The sequence below is a fragment of the Pseudopipra pipra genome, chromosome 3, assembly GCF_036250125.1.
Source record: "Pseudopipra pipra isolate bDixPip1 chromosome 3, bDixPip1.hap1, whole genome shotgun sequence".
Classification (NCBI taxonomy): domain Eukaryota; kingdom Metazoa; phylum Chordata; class Aves; order Passeriformes; family Pipridae; genus Pseudopipra; species Pseudopipra pipra.
The window spans coordinates 69,627,650-69,652,233 of NC_087551.1; the positions used below are offsets into that span (position 1 = coordinate 69,627,650).

The window sequence follows — 24,584 nt, forward strand, 5'->3', positions numbered from 1 at the left end:
AAACTAGAGCGGCAGTGAGCTCACTTAGATTTTTGGGTCCATGGAAGCTGGATGCATCCCACACCCAAACTATTGATCTACAACAACAAAGCACTTTAATCACACAAGTACTTACAGTCATAGAATCAACTGGGTTGGAAGGGACCTCTGAGATCAAGTCCAACCCTTGATATAACACCACCATGGTTACTAGACCATGGCACTAAGTGCCACATCCAGTCTCATCTTAAAAACCTCCAGGGACAGCAAATCCACCACATCCCTGGGCAGCCCATTCCATTACCCTCTCTGTAAAAAATTTCTTCCTAATATCCAACCGAAATGTCCCCTGGCAGAGCTTAAGACCATGCCCTCTTGTCTTACTGTGGGTTACCTGGGAGAAGAGACCAACCTCCACCCGGCTACAACCTCCTTTCAGGGAGTTGTAGAGAGTGATGAGGTCTCCCCTGAGCCTCCTCTTCTCCAGGCTAAACAACCCCAGCTCCCTCAGCCTCTCCTCACAGGACTTGTGCTCGAGTCCCTTCCTCAGCCTCACTGCTCTTCTCTGGACCTGCTCCAGCACCTCAACATCCTTCCTGAACTGAGGGGCCCAGAACTGGACACAGTACTCCAGGTGTGGCCTCACCAGCGCTGAGTACAGGGAAAGAATCACTTCCCTGGACCTGCTGGCCACACTGTTCCTGATCCAAGCCCAGGATGCTATTGGCCTTCTTGGCCACCTGGGCACACTGGTGGCTCATGTTCAGCTTCCTGTCAATCAAAACTCCCAGGTCCCTTTCTGCCTGGCTGCTCTCCAGCCACTCTGTCCCCAGCCTGTAGCGCTGCAGGGGGTTGTTGTGGCCAAAGTGCAGGACTTGGCACTTGGCCTTGTTGAACCTCATCCTGTTGGAATCAGACCATCTCTCCAGCCTGTCCAGGTCCCTCTGCAGAGCCCTCCTGCCTTCCAGCAGATCAACACTCCTCCCCAACTTGGTGTCATCTGCAAATTTGCTGATGGTGGACTCAATCCCCTCATCTAAATCATCAGTAAAGATATTAAACAGAACTGGGCCCAACACTGATCCCCGGGGGACACCACTAGTGACCGGCCACCAACTGGATGCAGCCCCGTTCACCAGCACTCTCTGGGCCCGGCCATCCATCCAGTTCCTAACCCAGCACAGAGTGCCCCTGTCCAAGCTGTGGGCTGCAGCTTTTTCAGGAGTATGCTGTGGGAGACGGTGTCAAAGGCTTTGCTGAAGTCCAGATAGACCACATCCACAGCCTTCCCCTCATCCACCAGGCAGGTCACCTGATCATAAAAGGAGATCAGGTTGGTCAGACAGGACCTGCCCTTCCTAAACCCGTGTTGGCTGGGTCTGATCCCTTGTCCATCCTGTAGGTGCTGTGCGATTGCACACAGATGATTCTTTCTCCACTGCAAGAAAAAACACTTTTCATAGAAGTTGCAAAATTATTTTTGCAGATGTGATTATGTATCATATAAGTTTTTATCTCTCCTTTTCCTGTCTTCCAAGTCATGTGTCTAGTTCAATGTCCAAGAGGGGACATAGAAGACCAGAAAGTTTCTGATTGCAGTCATCTGGCTTTCGCTGTGAGAAAACACCTCTGCTATTGCCTTGTCTTAATAGTTTGCCTGTTCTTTCTCAGCACTCATTTGTTTTGCTGACAGAGGTAGGCCCATGGAAACTAGCTCTTTACCTACTAAGTTGAAAAGTTCACCCTGTTCTGCTTTTTAATAGAATGACAAAACTTTCCTGTAAACTCAGCTCCCAGAATCGATTACAAGTCTAGTGTAGCTGTCTCTGACCAAATGTTGGCACCATTTTAATAAACCACAAGTTTTGACAAATTTTTTACTTCTTCTCTGCTAGCATTTAAAACATCTTTTTCTCCAGACATACCAGTCAGGTGGCATAAATCTCCTGCCACAAGCATGAGTCTCTAAAGGAACAAGAATTCCCTTTGACAGAATCTTATGCACGAGACCATCTTTCAGGTAGGTTTATTGTGTCCTTTGCAGCCTGCATGCTGAGAAAGCATTTCACCTTTAACTTTTTCATAATATTCCTATAACTATACTTTTTCCTTAACTTTGTCTATACACACTTAAACTCTTCAGTCACTTTACCACATAAGCCACAGAATAGATTTCCTTCCAGGAATTAAAAGTAACTGAGAACCTAATCAGCTATTGCATCCTGAAAACACCAACATGGGTCTAATGGAATTTAAATGAAGTTTAAAATATTTTTCATAACTGGAGAAAATAACTAAATCTGCCTTCAAAAGACCTGAGGCTCATGCTAGAATGTAGTGTTAGGTTTCCAAGCATAATATACCATGCAGTATTTCTGATCATGCTCAGACTAGAATAAGCCCAATTTGATCTTTTATTCAAGTTCATTAAACAAAATCATTTAACACAGCTCAGAAAGTCTTGTTCATGGCCATGGCTCCATAGCATCAGAGGGAAAAGAAGTGTGTTGAAAAATCTTTATAGCATAGGAAACACTTTCATCTAAACTAGAGGCCACATAAGGAGTTTTATCAGAAGATTACTCCTGATGGAAAGGAGAAGTTTCCTGAATATTTTGAAGGTTGCCTTAAAACCAATCTGTACAGATTTCTTCATGTTTTGCTAAAAGGTACACAGAATGACCTGGAATCTCTCTTATGACTGACTAGGGCTGGGTGGTGTCGATCTTTGTTGAAAAACCTCAGCATTTCTGAGAGGTTTTTTTTGCAAAGAAAATCAAAAATCCTAAGCAGTTCTACTTAGGTCAACTTCTTCCTGACCAAGTGCTGCTCACAGCCGTGCCAGCTCCACCACAGCACAGACAGCACAGGCTTCAGCCACAGGGAGGGACATGAAAGCCACCAACAGAGCCCACACCAACAAGGAACTCACAACTTTCACATTTTACCTTGGTTCCCAAAGCAAATCCATTTGGAAATAGTCAGTTAACTTTTGCTGTCACATCTGTAAAATAGTGTTAAAAGTGATCTTCATCAGGAAAGTTGTGATGAAGCTTACTGGCAAATGTAGGTCCCAAAAACTCCCATTGGTTTCCTGAAGAACAAACTCAGAACCATAGTAATTCTCAAAACCTGGGCACCATCTTACAGATATTACTCTAAGCAGCAATACAAGGCAGGAGTTCCCTCATATCTCCTGTCCCACCCCAAGCCTTTTACTTCCTCTCCAGCGCAGCAGCCCACCACCTAACTGTGCTGTGAGTCAGATCAGGGAGCTGATGTAGGCTTCAAAACAAAGCAGGCCCCCTTTCCCCTCCTCCCCCCTCCACCTTTTCAAGCGAGTTCAATTCCCTGACCTGGTTGCCAGTCCCATAAACAGCTGCACTTTCCAAACTCCTTAAGTCAGCACCGCTGCTGAACTCCCCACATGGTGTTATCTATAAAGTGTTTGATTTGTGGGTTTGGGGTTTTTTTCAAAGAAATATCATTATGTATGACCTACTGCCTCTGAGAAATTGGGGAAGGCTAATGGCAGGAAGGGTGGGTATCCCTCTCTCCCTGGAAGGAAAGTAAGAAGGAAACACTCAGCAGCTACCAGGTCTCTGAATTTTTGAGTGTGCCTTTCTGCTCAGCTCTGAAGAGACGAGCATCTGAAACACAAACAGAAACCCCTCACTCATCAACTACAGAGTGCACTTGAGTAGTACAGCTGTTTGCCTACAATACCCTAGAAGCCCTTAGGTATCTCAGGTATGTTCAGAGAAGAAAGGAGAAGAAAGAAAAAAAAAAAGAAGAAAACCACCTACAAACTTCTTTTCAAGACATAAAATATAAAGCCTGTCTAACATTTCTTTCAAATAACCCTACTGAGCAAGGAATTATTTCTGTATGCAAAGTAAGCCAGCAGGAGCCAAAATTCATCATCTCTTATGAATTAAAAGCTCATTACTATTTATTGGTATGCTGTATGTGCACTTTGGAGAGCCTCATTAATTCTTCATAATAATATGCTTTCATTGAAAAAAAAAAAAAAGGTGGTTATGGGAGGTGAATGCAAGTTCTTCATCACACTCTTTGCAGTGTACCATCCCAGTACAAACTCCCTGATACAGCAGCTGTGACTGCCCATCTTTGGCAGTGACTCATGCCAAACAGGTCCTTGCTCATGAGCATCAGGAGAGTTCAACTTCACTTAGACACGTTTGGGGTGAATTTGTACTGCTAAATATTTTACATTTCTTTGTTGCATTGGCAGACTAGTTCCCATCACACACAAGAGGATGACACACCAGGAGAAAGAGGAGACATTTTGCCTGAATTTTTTCTTCCACCTCACTTCTGCATTCCCTTCCTCCAGAGGAGAAAGCAGCTTCTGAGCCAAGGAGCTCAGTTGCCACTGGAGAAAAACATTAGTAACTTGCACTTAAAACTGAAAAGATGTAACTACTCATTAAATTCTTTGGATTAGAAAGAGAGAAACCGTGACTTAGAATGAAGAATATGCCTTTATTTGAAAAACAAGCAGAGAGGGAAGAGGCTTTTAAACTATATTTCGGCAAAAGATGATGTTAGGCCCCAGCATGCCTCTCTACAGCTAGAGTTGCAGCAATAATTCCAGAGCATAAAGCAGTACCAGTAATTCTGCCTAGAGGCCAGCAGTAGTGATCAGTGGTTTAATTTTGCAGATTTAAAGGAAGGAGAAATAACTTCAGCACCTAAATCAGCCTTAGAATTGATCACACAGAGCTTGGTCTTAAGTGAAGGCCCTTTCACTGCATGCCTGCTGAGCACTGCCTTCTCCACAGAGTACATGCTAATGTCAGGAAAGAGGGAGATAAACATAGATTTTGAAGTTCATCTTACTTTGCATTGCAGCACTGTATATGTGAAAAATAGAGTTTATTGTGCATAAACAATAAAGAACAAGAAACTCAAGTTCTTGCCAGCACAAAGAGATGGTCTGGACAAACAATAGGAAACGGGTCACTGCAGCTGTGTCTGGTTTGGTTTGGAGGCTGTGAGGGTGAAGGAAGTCAAGAGGAGAAATTTGCAGCAATCAAAACAGGAGACAGGGCCCACATGGGCATACTTCAGGATCATGAAACCAAGTGAGAAATCCATATGTCATAGGTGTTGTGTTGCATCACAGGAAGACTTATGGGATTATCAAGGGGGAAAGGAGGAATAAAATGAGATTTTGGGGTAATGTCGTTAACCATACTCTCTGCTAAGTTCTACTCAAAACTTTACATTTACTTCCCCTGAATTACTCCATGCTTATGTTACATAAACAGGAGGTGGGGCAGGGGAGATCAAGTAGAGAGAATATGACTGAAAGTCAAAGAAAAGAAGAACAAACAGGGAACCTGAGATGTCTTAGAACTTTCTTGATCAGTGAATATCTACTGTGTTCACCGATTGCTCTGAGTAGATGATTCCCATGTTATTTAGGATAAGCCTTAATCCCAGATTACCTATAAATTTTTCCTTTTCCAACGCCCACCTTCATTTCTTTGCCCACACAGCACTTAGATCCCTCCTGCCTACCATGATCTCCAAGATAGTTGATTCCCAACCTCATCAGGTAGGTCTCTCAGAAACCACATCCTCCCAAAGTTTTGGAGTTTTTGACAACTTCTCCTTACTATGTTCTATGTAGTAGTGTGACAGCAAAGCAGTTTTTCCTATACAGTGTTAGCCATATTGTTAACTTTGAACATTCACCCATTTAGGAAGGCAATCCCACAGAGACTTCACATTCAGAAGCCTCATATCTCTTTTCCTTGTACATTTTTAGGAAACCTGACTTCTCATGCAACTGACCTATTTCTCAGCTATGTCTTTGGATTGCATCTGGGATGTGTCAGCACTGCTAGAAGCACTTTAGCAGATTTCAAAAGGAGATAAATTGTGCTTGGGGACATGGGAGAACTCTCTGCACCGTGTGTAATACACATGTCAACATGTATTATGTATGGCTATGTTATATATATCATGCATAGCTAACATTTTCCACTTTCCTCTCTTTAATAATGAAAATGTCTCTAACAGTTCTGCTCTAGTCTCCTTACCCTGCTCCCCTATATTTGATAGTATCTAGAATAAGCAATGCTCAGCCTTTTTTCCTCTGGCTGGAGGATGCAGCAGTCAGTGCACTACCCAGTGTGTCTGCCATGTCCTCTTTTCACACTCTTTTCTAACCCTTCCCAGATGCAACCAAGCCAGTGGGGGAGGGAATCTCTCACAATCAAACCCAGAAAGCACTTACTGAAAACAAATAAGGTTGCTAAGGAACTGTAAAGATAAACTCAAACCTACAAAATCCAGGAAGGAGAAGGGAGTTCATATGCTCTTTTCAAATACATACCACTCATTGCTCTCAGTGCTCAGTCTGTCAGACTACACTAGCACAGAGCTAAGGCTGTGATGGTGTGCACCCAGGATGGATTCCCAAAAATGCAGGGATCCCAAGAACCTAGCGGGTTTTGACACTCAGTATCTACCTCTCTTGCTACTTTTTATAATTCCTGCACACAAAAAACAGCCAAGTAAACTTACAGTGCAGATAGGCTATGAATTATATGTATATTGTTATTTATAATGACACAATAGACTAGTTAACAGCAGCAATGAAGACACCAGCACAGCTGGGCAACATCAGCACATGGACCGAGGGTCCACAGAAAGCTCAAATCATACCTTCCTTGCCCTTACCATCCTACCAGCTAGACTAAAGAGAGCACAGGCTTGACTGCTGATTTGCAACTCTACCTCTGTTTTACCATATAGGTACAGCCTCGGGAGCCACGCTTTGCCCACAGGGATTTTCTTGAAACCAAAGCAATTACTATGCTCAACCCATAAACAAAGTTATCTCCAGTGCACTGGGAGGTAAGATGAAAGCCAGAGGAGAGGGATGAACATGCCAGTTTTGCCTTGCCCATGCCATGCAGACCCTGGGGCCATGTTTATGTGTTTTCAGAGCCTAGTGAACTCTGAAAGCAAGGGCAATTGAGGTGAGGTAAGCCCCTTTCATCAGCTGCCCTTTGAGCACTGCATGTTCTGTTCTCAATGCACACAGCTACAGATGAATTTCCTATACTTTGAGAGACTCTGGGAAATAAGGTCATGTCACTAGAAAGGTTATATTTAGCCTTCCCATTGCCACTCACCTTGAGTTAAATCAGATATTTGGAATGTAGCAATTGCCTACCCTGCAGAGGTGCTGTTATACATGCCATATGCATTAGCCACCTGCCTATCAGTGCTTCATATCAAGGTTGAAACTTCTCTGAAAGACATGAGGTGATCTCTTTTGTTAATTTGGCTTCATCCTATCTTGTCATAGAGAGATCAGAATGGTTCATTTCTGCCACGAAAAATAAGAGAGAGCTTTTCCACTTCCCACACAAGAATTTGCACCAAAATGGCACAACTTTGACAAAAGCTACAAATAAAAGGGTATTCACACAAACAGCTACAGGTGTGGGACATCAGACACTTCAAGTTCCACCTCTAGTTACGAGAGACAAAAGACCCTGCAAAGAGCGAATAAACGCACTTGGGTTCTCCCCACTGACTGATTTCCCATGCCCAAGGATTTATCATCTCTCTGAAGCTGCACAGTAACCACACTCAGGTGTTGGAAGCTACAGTAGCCCTCACCTGCCTGAGACTCCTCTTCATACAAGGAGCAACCCAGCAGCAGCACTAAACAAAACCCATATCTCTGAGGGCTTCTACTGAACAACTGTCTCACTTTTTACATTAAGAGGTAGCAGGATGTTAGATAGTCTACGCTACTGCTAAGAAATGAAGTTTTTAAACACCAAATTAAGCACCAAAATTAGCTTCCAAATTAAGAAAATACAACTTACAGCCTTTTAAACTATGGCCATGCTGTCTTTTATGAACTTACAGTATTTTACTATTACTTTTACAAGTCTAAGCTTGTAAAAGACAGCATGCCCATTAGTACAGCTCTTCTACAGCAATTACCAAACACAGCTTTCAGAAAAAAGCCTAGTGATTCGTCCTTCAGAAAGATGCAGTGGGAAATACAAATCTGAAGTACCTTGTGGAATCATCAATTTCTCAATCACATGGTTATAGATCAGAGAAAAGGATTTAGAGAGAGCCATGCAAATATATTGATGATAAATACGTTTGCACCCCCATAGTGATCCCAAACCTGTAAAGCCCCTCCTTTTTCACACTACAAATTTTATCAAATGAACACAGCAAGAATGTCATGTGTGGCATTTGCACAGCCACAGTTATGGCTCGGCTCTCTTTCCCATAAGGAAAGCAAAGCTGCACAGCAGCTTCCATCCAGGATGCAGAAGACAATTGAAAATAACAAACCGCCTATTTCTGATGTGACTTTTCAGCTGATTAGAAAACTAGCAAGAAAAGATAAGGCATTAAAAACATAACTAGGACGAGCAAGCTTGCTGTGTTCATGATAAAGTGTGTGTACACTTTTATCATAATTATGCTTAATTATGTTTTTATTATAATTATGCTTAAGGTCAGAGTAACGGCTTCTTCAAAAGAGACAAGCAGAAGTAAAATAGCCAGGTTTTTTAATGTGTTCCAAAACAGAACACCACACCAAAGTCCCACTGAACTCTTAAACTCTCATCCCCTCCACCCAAGTCTTTTGCTGAGTCTTCACTAATTCATGAGCACAGACTTGGGAGGAAAGCAGGGTAAGAAAAAAAAAGATCTAAAAAAAATGTACCTTTTGTGGTTGCTTCACATACTTCCATTCTGGGCACAAATCAAGCAGCAAAGATTGAAATTCAAACTGCAAAGGTTTCATTTATGCCTAAAGTAAATACCAGGTAGTTTGTTACCATGGTGATGAACACACTAAAAACACCTTAATCATTCCCGATTCTGCCAGTGTAAAGCAGGGCTTGATGCAACAGTTAAAAGCATAGCATGGCATCAGACACGTATTGAGTTCACACTTTAGAAAATGGTTTATAGTTTATTGAGTGTTGCAGTTGTGCAAAACCTGAAATACATAAACAATAAATGAACAGAGAAGTGTATATTATGCACATACACTGCTCTGGTCCTGCACGGAATTTCAAGAAGAACTGATTGATGAAAAGTTCCCAATGTAATAGCAATAAAACTGAAGTTACTCGGGGAAGGGAAACTCAATCTATCCCACTCCTTCCAGTTTGATGCCAGCAAGAGATGCCCAAAGGCTGGAGAGGGATTGCAGGTCAACAAGAGAGCACCTGAGGGGCAGCAGCGAAGAATTTCAGTGACTGCTATCAGTAAGTCGCTTATTTGGAGATCCAATTTAAATGCCTCTATGCTAACACACAGAGCATGGGAGATAAATAAGAAGAGTTAAAGATGTGCACACACCTGCAGGGCTATGATCCCATTTTCATCACTGAGACCTAGTGGGATGGCTTCCACAACTGCAGGGTCTTTAGGAAGGACAGGCAAGGAGATGAAGAAGGAGCATAGCCCTCTATGTCAGTGATCAGGGAGTGCAGGGAACTCCGCTTGGGGATGGAGGAGGAGCCAACCAAAAGCTTATGGGTAAGGATTAAAGAGAGGGCAGAGACAGGTGACATTATACGGGGTTGCCTGACCAGAAACACCGAGTGGATGAGTCCCTCTACAGATGGCTGGGGTAACCTCACCTTCACAAGCCCTGGTCATCACAGGTGACTTCAACCACCTCAAGGGTGGTTGGAGGGACAGCACAGCAGGACATAAGTAATCCAAGAGATTCCTGGAGTGCACTGATGACAAATTCCAAGTGATAGAGCAGCCAACAAGGAGAGGTGGTATGATGGACCTTGTTCTCAACAAGGAGGGGATGGTGTCCCAAGTGAAGATGCCCCTCAGGGGTCAGTACTGGGGCTGGTGCTGTTTAACATCTTTGTCAGCAACATGGACAGTGCACCCTCAGCAAGTCTGCCAATGACACCAAGCTGTGTGGTGAGGTTGACACGCTGGAGGGAAGGGATGCCATCCAGAGGGACCTGGACAGGCTGGAGAGGTGGGACTGTGCAAACCTCATGAAGTTCAACAAGGCCAAGTGCAAGGTCCTGCACCTGGGTTGGAGCAATCTCAAGCACAAATACAGGCTGAGGGATGAATGGATTGAGGACTTGGGGGTGTTGGTGGACAAGAAGCTGAACATAAGTCAGCAATGTGTGCTCACAGCCTGGAAGCACAACCATATCCTGGGCTGCATCAAAAGCAATGGGACCAGCAGGTTGAGGGAAGAGATTTTGCACCTCTATTCCATGCTCCTGAGATCACACCTGGAGTACTGCATCCAGCTCTGGAGTCCCCAACATAACAAGCATGTGAACCTATTGAAGCAAGCCCAGAGGAGGGCCACAAAGATGATCAGGGGGCTGGAGCATCTCTCCTACGGCAACAGGCTGAGAGAGTTGAGGCTGTTCAGTCTGAAGAAGGCTCCAGGGAGACCTTATAGCACCTTCCAGTACTAATGGCAGCCTGCAAGAGAGCTGGAAAGGGACTTCTTATAAGAGCATGTGGTGACAGGACAAGCGGGAATGGCTTTAAACTGAGAGTAGGTTTAGATTAGGTATTAGAAAGAAATTCTTCACTCTGAGGGTGGTGAGGCACTGGAAGAGGTTGCCCACGAGAACTTGGGGATGCCCCATCCTCAGAAGTGTTCAAGGCCAGGTTGGATGGGGCCTTGAGTAGCCTGGTCTAGTGGAAGGTGTCCCTGCCCAGGGCAGGGGGGTTGCAACTAGATGGTCTTTAAGGTCCCTTCCAAACCAAACAATTCTATGAAAACTGTTCGGGAAATGAGTCATCTGCTTGACTAGCATGCGGTTGTTAATACCAAGAGAACAAATACTCAGCTTTGGAAAACTAAGGAAGTCATATCACATTTTTTATTTTAAATAACCAAGTTCCATGTTAAAGCTGAATACCCCAATGTTGCCTTTAAAATGACAAATGATTCAAAAGGTGTTTTTTATAAAACTAAAGCTAACAGCAGATAAATCTTTTATGTCTGACAACCTATATTACTACATATATATATATATACTAAATTTGAAGGTACAGTGAGTTTTCAAAGCTGTTCCAGGCTATCAAGCTGATTTTGACTTTTTGGGAGTAGCCCCGCCATCTTCAGCCAACTTCTCTGCTGGCCTCTTTTTTAACCCTTTCATTTTCCGCGTCTGCAGTTTACTGAGATCTTGCTTCTGCATGTGGATTCGACCATAAGTTGTGCCAAACACATCATGGGAGATATTCTTCTTCTTCTTAGGCTGTAAGGAAAGAACAATGTTACTATTTCTGAGTAGACTCCCAGGAGCTCTGGCGAGAATCAAGTGCCCAAAAGCAAGGGCACATTGTCTAGAGTTTAAAGTTGAAGATTTGTGCTGTATGTTCTAAGTGCTTCCAGAGGAGAGTTTGGATGCCAGCTGATCACCACAGAAGTGCTGTGGCCCTAGAAATCTCAGCTGGTCTAGATAAAAGTCAGCTTTAGTCAAACATACAATAAGTAATACTTCAGCTTTTTTTCTTCTTTACAGATAGAGCTGAAAGTAATGCACTTTCAAAGGTACATACCTTCAGGGCTTTTGGTTGTTTTAAAGATAGCTTATAAAGGTCATCTGAAGCTAAATGTGTCCTCCTCATAACCAGATCTAATGAAGGTCCCATCTCTTCCAGTTCAATTCTAGGTATTTTACAGCCAGATTTCTTCAGAAGCACTCTAGAAGGGGAAAAACAACCAAAATAAATATTGTCCCAAGTGATAAAGAATTATCCATCTTCCTGAAGGGCAGGTTCAATCTTGCAGTTCAAAACAGAAATCAACTGCTACCACTAACTCTATTATCAAGAAAGACATCTGTCAATAACAATTCATAAAATACAAAATCTGTCCCATTATTATTTCAACATACCCAAAAAATACCTGGCTAATGTTGTTTGTTTGTCTGGTTTTTTTTAATGAGACCAGTATAATCAGTATTACTGTTAAAACTCAGTCCCAGTACCCTGAAAGCCATATTACTCCTCAAATTCAAAACAGCACCCTTGGTATTAACAGACATGAAAAATATTTATTATCATTTACAGCAAAATAACCTGAGCAGTACCTGAGGAAGTGTTTTGGTTTTTTGTTTTTAGAATGAGACTGATTAAAGTGATTTTGTAATAAAAGAAATCAAAATCGCACGGAACACAAGCTATGAATGTTCACAGCCTCCTACGGCAGGCCATGAACCTGAGGGTGAACACCAATGCAGCAAGAAAGATTGTCGTGTCCTGCCTTTTTCTGTTTTTCCTTGTGCATCTCTGGCTGCAGCCTACCACCTGTCGCTCTCCAGCAAACACCCAAGTGAGGAGAGTCCGAGAAATCAACCTGAGAACAGGCTAAGTCTATGAAGTCTTACACAGTACTCAGAATCCACCAAGTTAATTCACATCACCTTACTAATCCAAGCTAGAAGGAGGTGCTCAACAAGGAAGGAACCAGCAGATTTAGGGCTCAAGTGTTTTCCTTCTGCAGTACAAGTTACTCTGTGTTACGCTGGAGCACTTCTACACACTGCATGTTTTAAATGCAGCTCAAGCCAGTTCAATTACACAACTATGGGTTAAATTTGGGGAAAAGCTGACAAGTGTACCAAAAATCAAATAAATAAAACACATACTCACTTATAGCTTCGCATGTAAATTTTGCCATCTACAGCTGTGAAATGCAGAACATACTCTAAACCAGCCAGACGAATACTGGGCACAGTAGGACCTCTGAAGAAATCTGAAAGAGTATTTAAAAAGAGTAAGTGCCAGGTTTCTTGGCTGAGAATAAAACCAACAGATGGCTATAACAAACTGGTTTATCTCAAAACAGACCCACATCACTGATGGGAACTCCATTTCTATAAGGATATTTTTCCTGCATCTAACTAACTAAGCAAGACTATACAAGGGATGGCCTAGAAAAGCTGGATGTTCAGTGGGAATTTCACAAAATAGTTGCTACTTAAAACTGCACTCTGGCCAAAACACAAGAGAGAAAGTTCAGTGCATGTGTTAGTGTGCACTGGTGAATCCAAACATGTGTAGAAATCCTGACAGGAACACAGTGACTTCCCAGAGATAATGTGGTAGCAATATATGCTATCTAAAAGTAAGTACATGGAAAAGAGCAAAGGCACTTCCAGAGCAGTGACTTCACATTATTAAGCTAATTGGAATAATTGCATTGTCTATTCTTTTAAATATTCAGCTCTGAAGTCAGGAAAAAAAAATTATCTTGTGTTTAGGTTAGTTAATAGCTAGCTAATAATCAGATCTTTGTACAGATCAGTACAAAGAAGCCATTAGCTCAGGTGTCTGTTTAAAGACATCATTCAAACCTGATACTTGGTTCTTAATCATAGCCAGATTTGGAAGAAGAGAAAGAGGGATCAAAACCATTACACAATAGATTGAAACTGTATCTTGTTTACTCTTACCTACACTCTCTCTCTCTGCCTTTAGATGTATAATTTCTTTCATACATCCCTCACAACAAGGCACTTTTGTCCTCTGGGTAGAACAATATTCATCATTAAATCTAATGTTTTCTCTATTTAATAAGCAACACATCTATAAAATTAAGGCACTTGAAATACTTGCTTAGTCTGCAAAGAGAACACTGAAACACACAGATTAAATAATAAGCTGCCTGTAGTGAGGTTCTTATATCAAGCTATGAAAATATACTGTGCAATCAGAGAGCTTGCAAGGAGCACAGCAATCTGTCCAACATATGCAGAGGGTGGAGAAAGAATGTGACCTTGACCAAGGGAACAAGGTGTGCTAATAAACACGACAGGGCAATGCTGAAACATAGGAGAACCGCTAACAGATGCAAAACCCATCAGTCTTTCCTGCTCTGTCCCATTTTCAGATCCCTTGGCTAGTTGTCCTTTCCTCCACCACCTTTTTTCAAGAGAATCAGCACTGGAGTGACATCCAAAACAAAGTCTTGCTGGCAAATACCAGCTGGAGTCAGGCCAGGAAATTTCCTTGTCAATTAAATACTCTCTTTCCTCTTCTTTTGAGTCGAGCTTGTAGTTAGAGGAAAAGTTGCAAATAAAACATTTTGTTTGCTTGTGGCATATTTTTTTCCCTTCGACTAGTTCTCTGCAGTTTACATTTACAGTGGTTTAACTGGCAACACCTCCCCTTCATATTTTCCTGTGGCATCATACATCCTTTTACCCACAGGATGATCTCTTCCAATAAACGCAGGTGGTCAGGAATTTCTGTTTCCTGGCAACACTGAAGAGCTGCAGAAACCTTACACTTCAGTGTACCCAGAGAGTTGAAGTTTTTTTTAATGTACTCCTAATTTACAACTCTGGCTTTGGTTGGATTACAGACTTGCTTTCTCCTTTCTTTCCATTCCTAGTTCTCTCTCCCCCTTGTCCTCAAACATGTTTCTAGAACTTCTAATTTACTCTTTCCTGCAGAGAGCTTCACAGGACCTTTCCATTTCCAGATTAAATTTCTAAATTATTTTGGAATGCAAGTCTATGCAGTTTTTTCTATATCAATTTGTATCTAAGAGCTGGTAACACTGTATTCTATGTAGCTATAGTTAGCATTAAGGCAGTTAAACTCTATCCCGGACATTTCCCAGCCATGCCCTTTATTGGCCAGAAGGAGCCCAGAAATTTTTCGAAACACTCAAAAAAAGTCTGCATGAGGAAGGCTGTATGCAGAACAAGGTCACAGTCAATCTAAAATTGCAGAGGTCTCCTGCAAACCAATGTTTTAGAAAGTATATAAGCAAGCCCTATAGTGCCTAGCCATTTTTAGGATAAAATGGGTGTGTGATAACAGAACTGGCAAGCAGGCAGTGTTGTAAGAGTTAAAACATTTTATATAAAAAGTTATTAAAATTTATGAACTGCATTCCAAAGACTTATATTGTAAATTAACTCCTACACTACCACATCAGAGGGCAATGAAAGCCAAAAGAGAAAGAATGGGATGTCCTTGTCTTCCAGGTCTCTAAGGAAAATGCAGCTGTCATTTATTTCTCCTAAATAAATTCTTCCACTTCACAGTTTAACCAGACTATAGGTTTTGGTTACCATGAAGACAATAAATCACCCTTGCCTTTATTTTTACAAAGAAACTGCTGCTAAGATGATATTCCAAACATGCATTAGCCCCTTTGGTATCACAAAAGCCAATGAAAGCTTGGTTGTTCACCAGCATCACTGGCATCACAGTGCTCTGGCAACAAGAAGCTGCTAGCTATCTAATATTCCCTCTGGGATCCCAACAACACTGGTACAGCAACAAAATATTTGCTGCTGTTGTTACAAAGACATTTTTCTATCTTTCTTAGCAATTGAGTGGCAGGTTAAAGGCACCATCTTTTGCAGAAACAGAATTAATCAGTTCTTCCCTATCAGTTAAGGCCAGTTTTGAAGCAGGTCAAATTATTACCCAAATGATTTTAATTGATTAGTAATACCTTCAAGCCTTTACTCTCCTTAACCTTTTCCTTTGTCTATTGCTTTGCATCCAGGTATTTCACAAAAGTCAGCAGAACAATTAAGACCTTGAGTACTTTGGCATATACTCAAGAAGAATGATTGGGTGTAGAGTACATTCGACTGCAGAGTCATTAACAGCAAATAAATAGGAGAGGAGAAAGGACAGATGAACAAAGAAAAAGGACAGGACAAATTACTTAGTTATTGGGTAACTATCTTGCTATGCATGTCTCCCATTGAAGCTGTTTGATCCATGAGGTGCCCAGGGAGGTGGTGGAGTCACTGTCCCTGAAGGTGTTTAAGAAAACACTGCATGTGGCACTTAGTGCCACGGTCTAGTTGACAAGGTGCTGTTTGGTCATAGGTTGGACTTGGTGATCTCAGAGGTCTTTTCCAGCCTAGCTGATTCTGTGATTCTGTGAGATTGCCTGAACAAAATACACTTCAGAAAATAAATGCACCTGCTTCCTGCAGTATAAATACTCATTTACAACAACATAAACATCCAGTATTAAAACTCACTTATCTTTGTATTCAGTATTCACCCAATTTCACAGACTTATAAGCTCAATCACTAGCCTTTCACCCATCCCCAAGAACCAGTCAGCTGTATGGAGAGGATGAAAATTTCCTCCTCTCCTGCTCCCTTTCAGTCTCATTCCAGATGAGACACCTTGCCTTAAGGAATTATAATACTAAGGAAAAAAAATTCTCATTTTTAAGGTCTGTTTCTAAAGAACAATTATTTACCTGTTTGCCTAGAAACCCATGAATGGAACTGAAAGAACAAGACTGTTACTGGGCCAGTTTCAGTATTTTATCAGAGCTTAAAAAAATAAGTAATCTACTTTTAGGAAACCTATTAAAAAGAAAAAACACACCACCCTACTTATTAGGTCTAGTTCTACCAAGTAAGATGCATTAAGTGTCAAGAGACACAGTACTCTACGACCTCTATGTCTGACTGAGCTACAATGTGCTTTATCTTCCAGAGCCTCCAACCTTGAGACAAGTAAGAAACGCCAGTTTGTTTCCTAACCTCCAGGCCTGCCTTGAAGTTAGGCCACAGCTATTATCTGCAGCTGACTTTTACTGCACATGTTCTTTCCAATGGCACATTTGTTAGAATTGGTGGAATTTCCAACAGAAAATGCTTTCATTACAAAACAGAAGCTCAAATATACTGATCTGACCTTTCTGTAAGCAAAAATATCGTACTTTCTGAACTTAATCCACTGGTTTCAATTTAGATACTTCAAAAATATTATTTGGTTAGAAAAGTGACAATTCAGTACAATTACAAGGTCAAGATATTTTGAAAAAATGACAGTTTTAGGAATCCAAAGTTTCAATTTCAGAGTTTTTTAGGCTAGTCTTTTTTTTTCCCCTCTAAGAGTCACGATGATTGGATAACTTTAATTGAGTGTGACATGAAAGTTACAAGTGCCTGCTCTTGTTTTCTTTCTGTGCTGAACATAAGCAAACATTTTTTGACAAACCAGCATTTCCCAACAGATCCCATTACTACAGATTTATGCAATCCTACTGTTTAAATAATCAAAATACTGACCAATAAGAAGGCTCTTCAGTCTTCTGTATTCTTCATTTACATCAAACACGTCGCCAGCAAATATCAACATAGGTTTTGTTCCTTCGGGACATTTACTGTTCTGTGGGATAAGAATTTTAAAACAACAAAAATTCAGACTGTGTTAAGGAACATATTATTGACTTAGGTGGTTAGCCATTCAACACTGGATGAAACACTGTGGTGACCTATGATCCCTGCAGACAGAATAGACACTTTTTTTTTCACTGAACAATGTTGTAAATGTATGGAGGGACTTTGTTTTTAAAAGGGTGAATTGTATTATTCTTTGTTCTGGATCAAAGAAAGAGGGCTTCTTTACTATAAAATGTATAAGATAACTGCTTCCAGTGGAAAAAAAAAAGAGTGAATTTGACTGCAGTTAATAACAAGAAAACTACAATTAGAGGCAAACAAGTTTATTCTACTTCTGACATTGGAGAGTACACGAAAAAGGCTAAAAGAACAGTTTAGTCAATCACATAATTTTAATTCTGGAAAACAGGTACATTTATTTACCTGTAACTTCCCTGTTATAAACAGTGTTATGAAGACACACTACAATCTGACTTCAAGGGAAGGATTCACATTTATAAACCATAATTTCTTCACTATCCTTCTGAACTGCTCTACCAATTTATACACTGGAATAAGTACCGTAAAAATTACTTATTTTTCAAGTGCATGAACTGCTTGATACAGAAGTACACACATACAAAATAAGTTTTAGTCTTGTCAAAATGAGCCTACCATAGCCAAAAATGTGAATTTTCTCTGTATTTAAATAATAAAGATGTTAGATCCTCGTCTGAATTAAGTATAGTTCCCTGAAAAATGGCATTTATGTGCTACTAAAAGCTAAAGAAAGTTCTGGAATTATCTCAGTCAGCAGAGTGATTCTCTCTGGTTATAATTTGTGAACAAGGATTTCAGTTTTCAAAGACTGCACCAGTTTATATAGGAACCATGGGCAGAATCTGACAACTTTGTAAATGTAGCTCTTTAATTAAAAGGAAAATATTAGAAATAAAGCAAGACTAAAACAGAATTTGCAAAGAAAGTTGCAAGCTTGCTTAAAACAACCAAAATAAATTAAAAAGCAGAGCATAAAATTAACGTTTTGGAGTACACAAATTACCAATCCTCACATACTGCACGAAACACTTTTTTAAACAAAAAAAAAATGCACCAAAAATCTACCAGTAGGTGTCACTGAAATACTAGATTAGTGATTCCTTACCTTGACATCTTTTAGGGATACAAACTTCTCCACGCCTAGCTCAATCATGTCCAGGACATGATAGTCAAACATGCGACCTGTGAGAGTAAAAAAAGAAAATCTAGCTATTCAAATATTCACTGAAAACTACACTTGTCATCCCAATAAAAACCGAAGTGAGACATATTACCTATTATCAGGTTGTTAGGTCGCTTCTTGTTATGACAGCCAAACAGAAACAGAGAACAATCTGATTTCTTGGAAAAAAATTCCTGCAATTGAGGAAAAGAACAAAACCCATGAGTTATAAATTGTAGGGTTTAAAATATTCTGCAAAGGTATAGATCACAAACCTGTGAGTTTAAGAGCTGCTTAATGAGAAGAGCTACTGCACTTACCAGAAGAGTTTTGAGCATGTCTAGGTCCACTTAAGTTAAAATTGGCAGCTGGATTTAAGGTCCAAATAATTTCTTTTTAGTTTTTTTTTTTTATTTTCCACTGCATCTTAAATGTCAACCCAGGCAATTTTTTTCTTGTCATTTTATCTGTAACACCATTTTTCATAATTTCTCATTATTTACTTTTACATACGATACCTTCATCCACTTCTCTTTGCCTGAAGAGTAAGTATTTGCAAGCTGGGTGCAGTAGTAATGCCTCATTTTAGTTCCCCAGCTAAACTTTACGTAGCCCATTAGCTTTGCCTAACAGCTTCTGAACAATCAGTTAATTTCCTCAACAGCAAGTCTATGAATATCTTTAAATATCTAATCTTCTCACACTCACCACAAGAGTCCTACTACAGAGCAACTTCCTGTCAATTTATTATTTAAGATGCTACTTAAAGCCAAGCCAGTAGTGACTATCATAGAGAAGATCTTTTTTCCAGGTGGAGTAGATAGAGAACCTATTATGATATTATGTCCAGAGCCAACATTACAGTCGTTCTTTTTGAGGATGTCCAGCTACAAAGTCTTTTTATACACTGTTGCTTCTCAGGGCAGCTCCTCATTTTGTGTATCAATGGTTCTGTGATACACACACATACACTATTTATCCAGTACTCCCCAGAAGCATATACCTGCACCTAGCAGTTGTGAAGCAGAAAAGGACACTTCAACTCCTCCCACTCCTGCAACAGCATTGGCTCAGAGAGGACACAGCAGCTCTGTCCCTCTGGGAGGTCGAGAGACACCTGGAGAGGTTGGATTTATTGCATGTACATATCACACAGCTCAGCACAGAGTTTTGTCACCAGGTCCCTGAAAAATGCTGACTCTGGACAGGTCAAGAACAGACCAGAGGGGACTACCCTTGAAACATGTGCTCATACAGCTCTGCTAATTACTGTGTGTTGATATCTACACACTCTCTAATAGCTGTATATTAAAGAGATGCAAAAAACTCAAATGCCTCATTGTGTCCTGCATATACTGCAACAACACATACATTGCAAAGTTGCCCTTTTAAAAAAATGCCAGTAACCAAGTGAAAAAAACCCCCACAAACTAACTTTATTTGACTTTCTATACCTTTCTAGGCTCTGATTTTCTGCTTGGCAGCTTTCCAGCTACTTTTGCCCCAGCTCGTAACGCTGCATGGGGTTGTTGTGAGCTAAGTGCAGGACTCTGCCCTTCACCTTGTTGAACCTCATACAATTGGCTCCAGCCCATCAATCCAGCCACTCCAGATTCCTCTGTAGACCCTGCCAAGTCTCAAGCAGGTCAACACTCCCACCCAACTTGGTGTTGTCTTCAAACTGACTGAGGATGCACTCCATAGAACAGGACTGGCCCCAATACTGAGCCCTGGGGAACCCCACTGGTGACCAGCCACTAGCTGCATGTGGCACCATTCACCACGATCCTCTGGGCCCAGCCAACCAGCCAGGTTTTTACCCAGTGAACAGTGCACCTGTCCAAGCCACGAGCAGCCAGTTTCTCTAGGAGAATCCTGTGGGACATAGTGTCAATGCCTTTATTATTGTCCAGGTAGACAACATCCACTACCTTTCCCTCATCCACTAAGCAGGTCACCCTCTCAGAAGGAAATCAGGTTGGTCAAGCAGGACCTGCTTTCACAAACCCATGCTGGCTGGGCCTGATCCCCTGGTTGTTCTGCACATACCGTGTGATAGTGCTCAACACAGTCTGTTCTGTGACCTTCCCCAGCACCGAGGTCAGGCTGACAGGCCTGTAGTTCCCCAGATCCTCCTTCCGGCCCTTCTTGTAGATGGGCATCACACTGGTTAATCACCAGTCAACTGAGACCTCCCCAATTAGCCAGGACTGCTGCTAAATGATTGAAAGGGGCTTGATGAGCTTTTGCACCAGCCCCCTGATTAACCTTGGATAGGATCCCATGTGGCCCCATACATGTGCATGTATTAGTGGTGTAACAGGTCACCAACCATTTCCTCCTGGATTATGGGAGCTTCATTCTGCTCCTTGTCCCTGTCTTCCAGCTCAGAGGTCTGGGTACCCAGAGAGCAACTGGTGTTGCTATTAAAAGACCAAGGCAAAGAAGGCATTAAGTACCTCAGCCCCTTCCTCATCCTTTATGTTTCCTCCTGCATCCAGTAAAGGATGGAGATTCTCCTTAACCCTCGCTTTGTTGTTGATGTATTTGTAAAAACATTTTTAATTGTCCTCTATGGCAGTAACCAGATTAAATTCTAGTTAGGCTTGGGCCTTTCAAACTTTCTCCCTGCATACCCTCACAACATCCTTGTAATACTCCTGAGTTGTCTGCCTCTTCTTCCAAAGGTGATACAGTCTCTTTTTATCCCTGAGTTCCAGCCAAAGCTCTCTGTTCAGCCAGGCTAGTCTTCCCTGATGGTTCATCTTTTGGCACATGAGCCTGCTCAAAAATGTTGTAAGAGAAAACATTGTTTATACTTACCAATGATGTTTGATCCTCAAAAGGCCTGGTAATATTTTTCCTGAGAGGAGAGGGAAAAAAAAATGTTAGAAGAAAAAAAAAAAAGACAACAGGCTCAGACAGACACTTCTACTTAGTTCTCCAATAATAATAAAGTTCTGCATTCTACTGAAACTCCAGCAGTAGAGGCTCAGTTAGAGTTCAAACCACAAGTCATATTAATAGACTTCCAGACCACCATCACCACCAGTGACACTCCATGAACAGTTGCATTTGCCTGTTCATTCAACATTAAATTTAGCAATTACGATTGTCTCTGCACTACAGCCATACAGATATTGGGTTCCCATTTTGAGCAAGACTTACAGCTGAATCCTGCTCCATACCACCTGGCACAGAACAGGGCTCAGCATCAATGCTGATCATGTGTAGCTTGTTTCCAGTCTATTCAAAATTATGATCAATCTCAGCCACCTCAGGTGACCCTTGTCATTGTTCAAGCCCCCATGCTGGTCAGCTGGTCTGAAATTACCAAAAGCTGTCTGTCTGTCAGAGGACTCAAAGACATCAAAGTGAGATCACTTACTTTTTATACAGGACAGCAAAAGGCTTCTTCACAGCATACTGCAAAACACAAAGTTAAACACGTGTCATCTCTAAAACATGCCCAGCACTGTTTTTGCTATAACCCTACAACTTACATGATCATATGAAACAGTAACTGTTTGTGCAGATCAGTCTAGAAGAAGGCACCTCAAAAAGCCTGCTGAGAGTAACACCCTTCATGTTGGTGACAATCTTGGTTTCAAATTAATTGAAGGAGTTATTTGTAGAAATTGAGAAGCAGCTGAAATCAAAGTCATGTAAAGGAATCCCTCTGCTTCTAGGGATATGAGGACAAACAGCAGCATAAGATGGTAAGAAAACAACAAAGCAATGTAAGAAAAGAGTGTAGGAACAGCTATGTTTTTCAGCTATGGACTTAGGAGACAGAATTGGTAACTTAAAGTTTTAGGAGAGGCTGAAAGCTCCATATCAATACATACAAGCAGTTTACAGGATTCTGGGATATGACTTAGCTGTGTGATACAGTCCCAGTTCTGTACCTAATCCTCTTGTTTTCAAAGGGACTTGGCAGAACTTCACTTTATATACTGGACAATTGTGGAAAAAATAAGAGAGCAAGCTCAAAATTTCTGGCAAAGAAGAAATTGGAAGAAAATAATCTCCATCAATAAGAATGTAATGACACCTTTGGAGTACTGGTCAATCTGAGATTTGGGGTACAGGGAGAGTATGAAAATACTGACAGTCCAGCAGAGAATATGCAAATTGTAAGAAAGAGAAAGGAAGGCTGCACACTATGTCCAACAACTTACAATATCTTTAAGCACTGCAGTCACTGTTAAGTTTGCATTTCCCCCTCTTATGAGCATAGCATTTTTTGTATTTTCATTAAGCTTGGGTTCTCTCTTCTCAAGAAATCTTTTTGCTCTCTTAGTTTTAGGCTTCCTGTAACAATAAATTAATAGTTAATAACTTAATATTAGTAACAACACCTGACACCACAGAAAACAATGAAACCAAACTAGAATTGGAACAAGCTGTGTTCAAGTAACTTGTTTCAATGACTCAAACTAATCCCAACCAGCAGAAATACAATCAGTGCCAAAAGCTCAGTCTCAGGTGAATGTGTTTTACTGCCACTCCTCTTCCTCTCTGTTCCCCCCAGGTACAAAAGGTGATTTTACAGTCTTGTACTTTTCAGTTTCTCCTAATTTAGAGGTTAAGATATACCAGGATTCCCAGCCCACTGACAGGCTGAAAGCTTCCCCTCACACCAGCTCCCTCCCCAAGCCAGAGACTTGCTTCTGGGAAGAGTATGGCACATCTGCTGGCAGGAACCAGAGAGCAGGGCATTAGTCAAGTGAAATACATCAGCCTTCGCAGGGGCACACAGCTTATATAAATCAGTAACTACATGGCTTCAGAAATACATTTCTCCACCAGGTTATCTTCTCCGTGAAACATTATTTTTAATTTCTTTTTCAAAACAAACAAAACCCCCAAACACACAGGTATCACAGGACCACAGAAAAATTAGGGTTGGAAGGGACCTCTGGAGATCATCTAATCCAACCTTCCCGCCAAGGCAGGGTCACCTGGAGAAGGTAAAACAGAAATGCATCCAGGTGGGTTTTGGATGTCTCCAGAGAGAAAGAGACTCCATGATCTCCCTGGGCAGCCTGTTCCAGTGCTCTGCCACTCTCAATCTAAAGAAGTTCTTCTTTTTCATGTTGAGGTGAAACTTCCTGTGTTTTACTTTATGGCCATTGCTCCTCGTCCTGTCGCTGGCACCAATGAAACTTCCAGCAGAGACGAAGACAGTTCTCTCAGGTATACAGAAACACACAAATTCAATACCAGCTGGGCACCGCGACTCCTTTAAGCCACCAACTGAGTAAGGGCTGACTGGCCATCACTAAAAAGACGGTAGCGCTCCGTTTTCCTCCTTCCCGCATGTTTTGCAGAGGGCTTTTCTCTCTGCTGACTTCCCCTCCGCCACCCTCCCCACAGCCCCGCAGCCGCCCGCTCTCGCTTCCCAGAGCCCGGGGGGGGGGCAGCAAAGCTCGGAGGCCGCCCAGGGCGGGAGGAGACCCCCGGCACACTCACACGACGCGGTCGAGCGGATCCATCGCCGCCGCCTCACGTGCGGAAGGACGCGCGGGCACCGCCGTCTGTGCGTCACGTCCGCCGGGAGCGGGCGGGCGGGAGCGCGCCGGGCCGGGCAATGCGCGTGCGCGGGGCAGGGCTGCGGGACCCCGGCGTCCGGCTGAGTCCATAGGGTCACTCGTCCCACATGGAGAAGGGCTTGGAGCGGGAGCCATACGGGGAGCGGCTGAGGTCACTTGGTCTGTTCAGCCTGGAGGAGACTGAGGGGAGACCTCATTGCAGCTTCCTCACGAGGGGAAGAGGAGGGGCAGGCACTCTGTGGTGACCAGTGACAGGACCCAAGGGAATGGCCTGGAGCTGTGTCGGGGAGGTTTCGGTTGGGTATTAGGGAAAGGTTCTTCACCCAGAGGGTGGTTGGGTACTGGAACAGGCTCCCCAGGGAAATGGTCAGAGCATCAAGTCTGACAGAGTTAAGAAGCATTTGGATGATACTCTCAGACACATGATGTGACTCTTGGGAATGGTCCTGTGCGGAGCTGGGAGTTGGACTTGGATGATCCATGTGGGTCCCTTCCAACTCAGCATATTCTGTGATTCTGTCCCCCCTGCCCACCAATTTTTAACTGCATTTCAAATAAACAACTTGCAGGGCCTTTTTTTCCTACAAAATTGGTAAAAAGGCCAGAAACCAATTCTGCTAGAATATTCCCTGTAC

General features: G+C 42.1%; 1 protein-coding gene across 1 annotated transcript; it reads right to left on the reverse strand.

Annotated features, from left to right (window-relative positions):
• Positions 1-10,872: 10,872 nt before the first annotated feature.
• On the reverse strand, positions 10,873-23,996 carry RPF2 (ribosome production factor 2 homolog). The gene is made up of 10 exons (XM_064649753.1): positions 23,870-23,996; positions 22,576-22,708; positions 21,783-21,820; positions 21,218-21,257; positions 18,507-18,588; positions 18,338-18,414; positions 17,080-17,179; positions 12,667-12,769; positions 11,572-11,716; positions 10,873-11,267 (listed from the first exon to the last, which is right to left on the reverse strand). Exons 1-10 carry the CDS (start codon positions 23,890-23,892, stop codon positions 11,088-11,090), a joined length of 921 nt encoding a protein of 306 aa, XP_064505823.1. The 5' UTR covers positions 23,893-23,996; the 3' UTR covers positions 10,873-11,087.
• Positions 23,997-24,584: the final 588 nt, after the last annotated feature.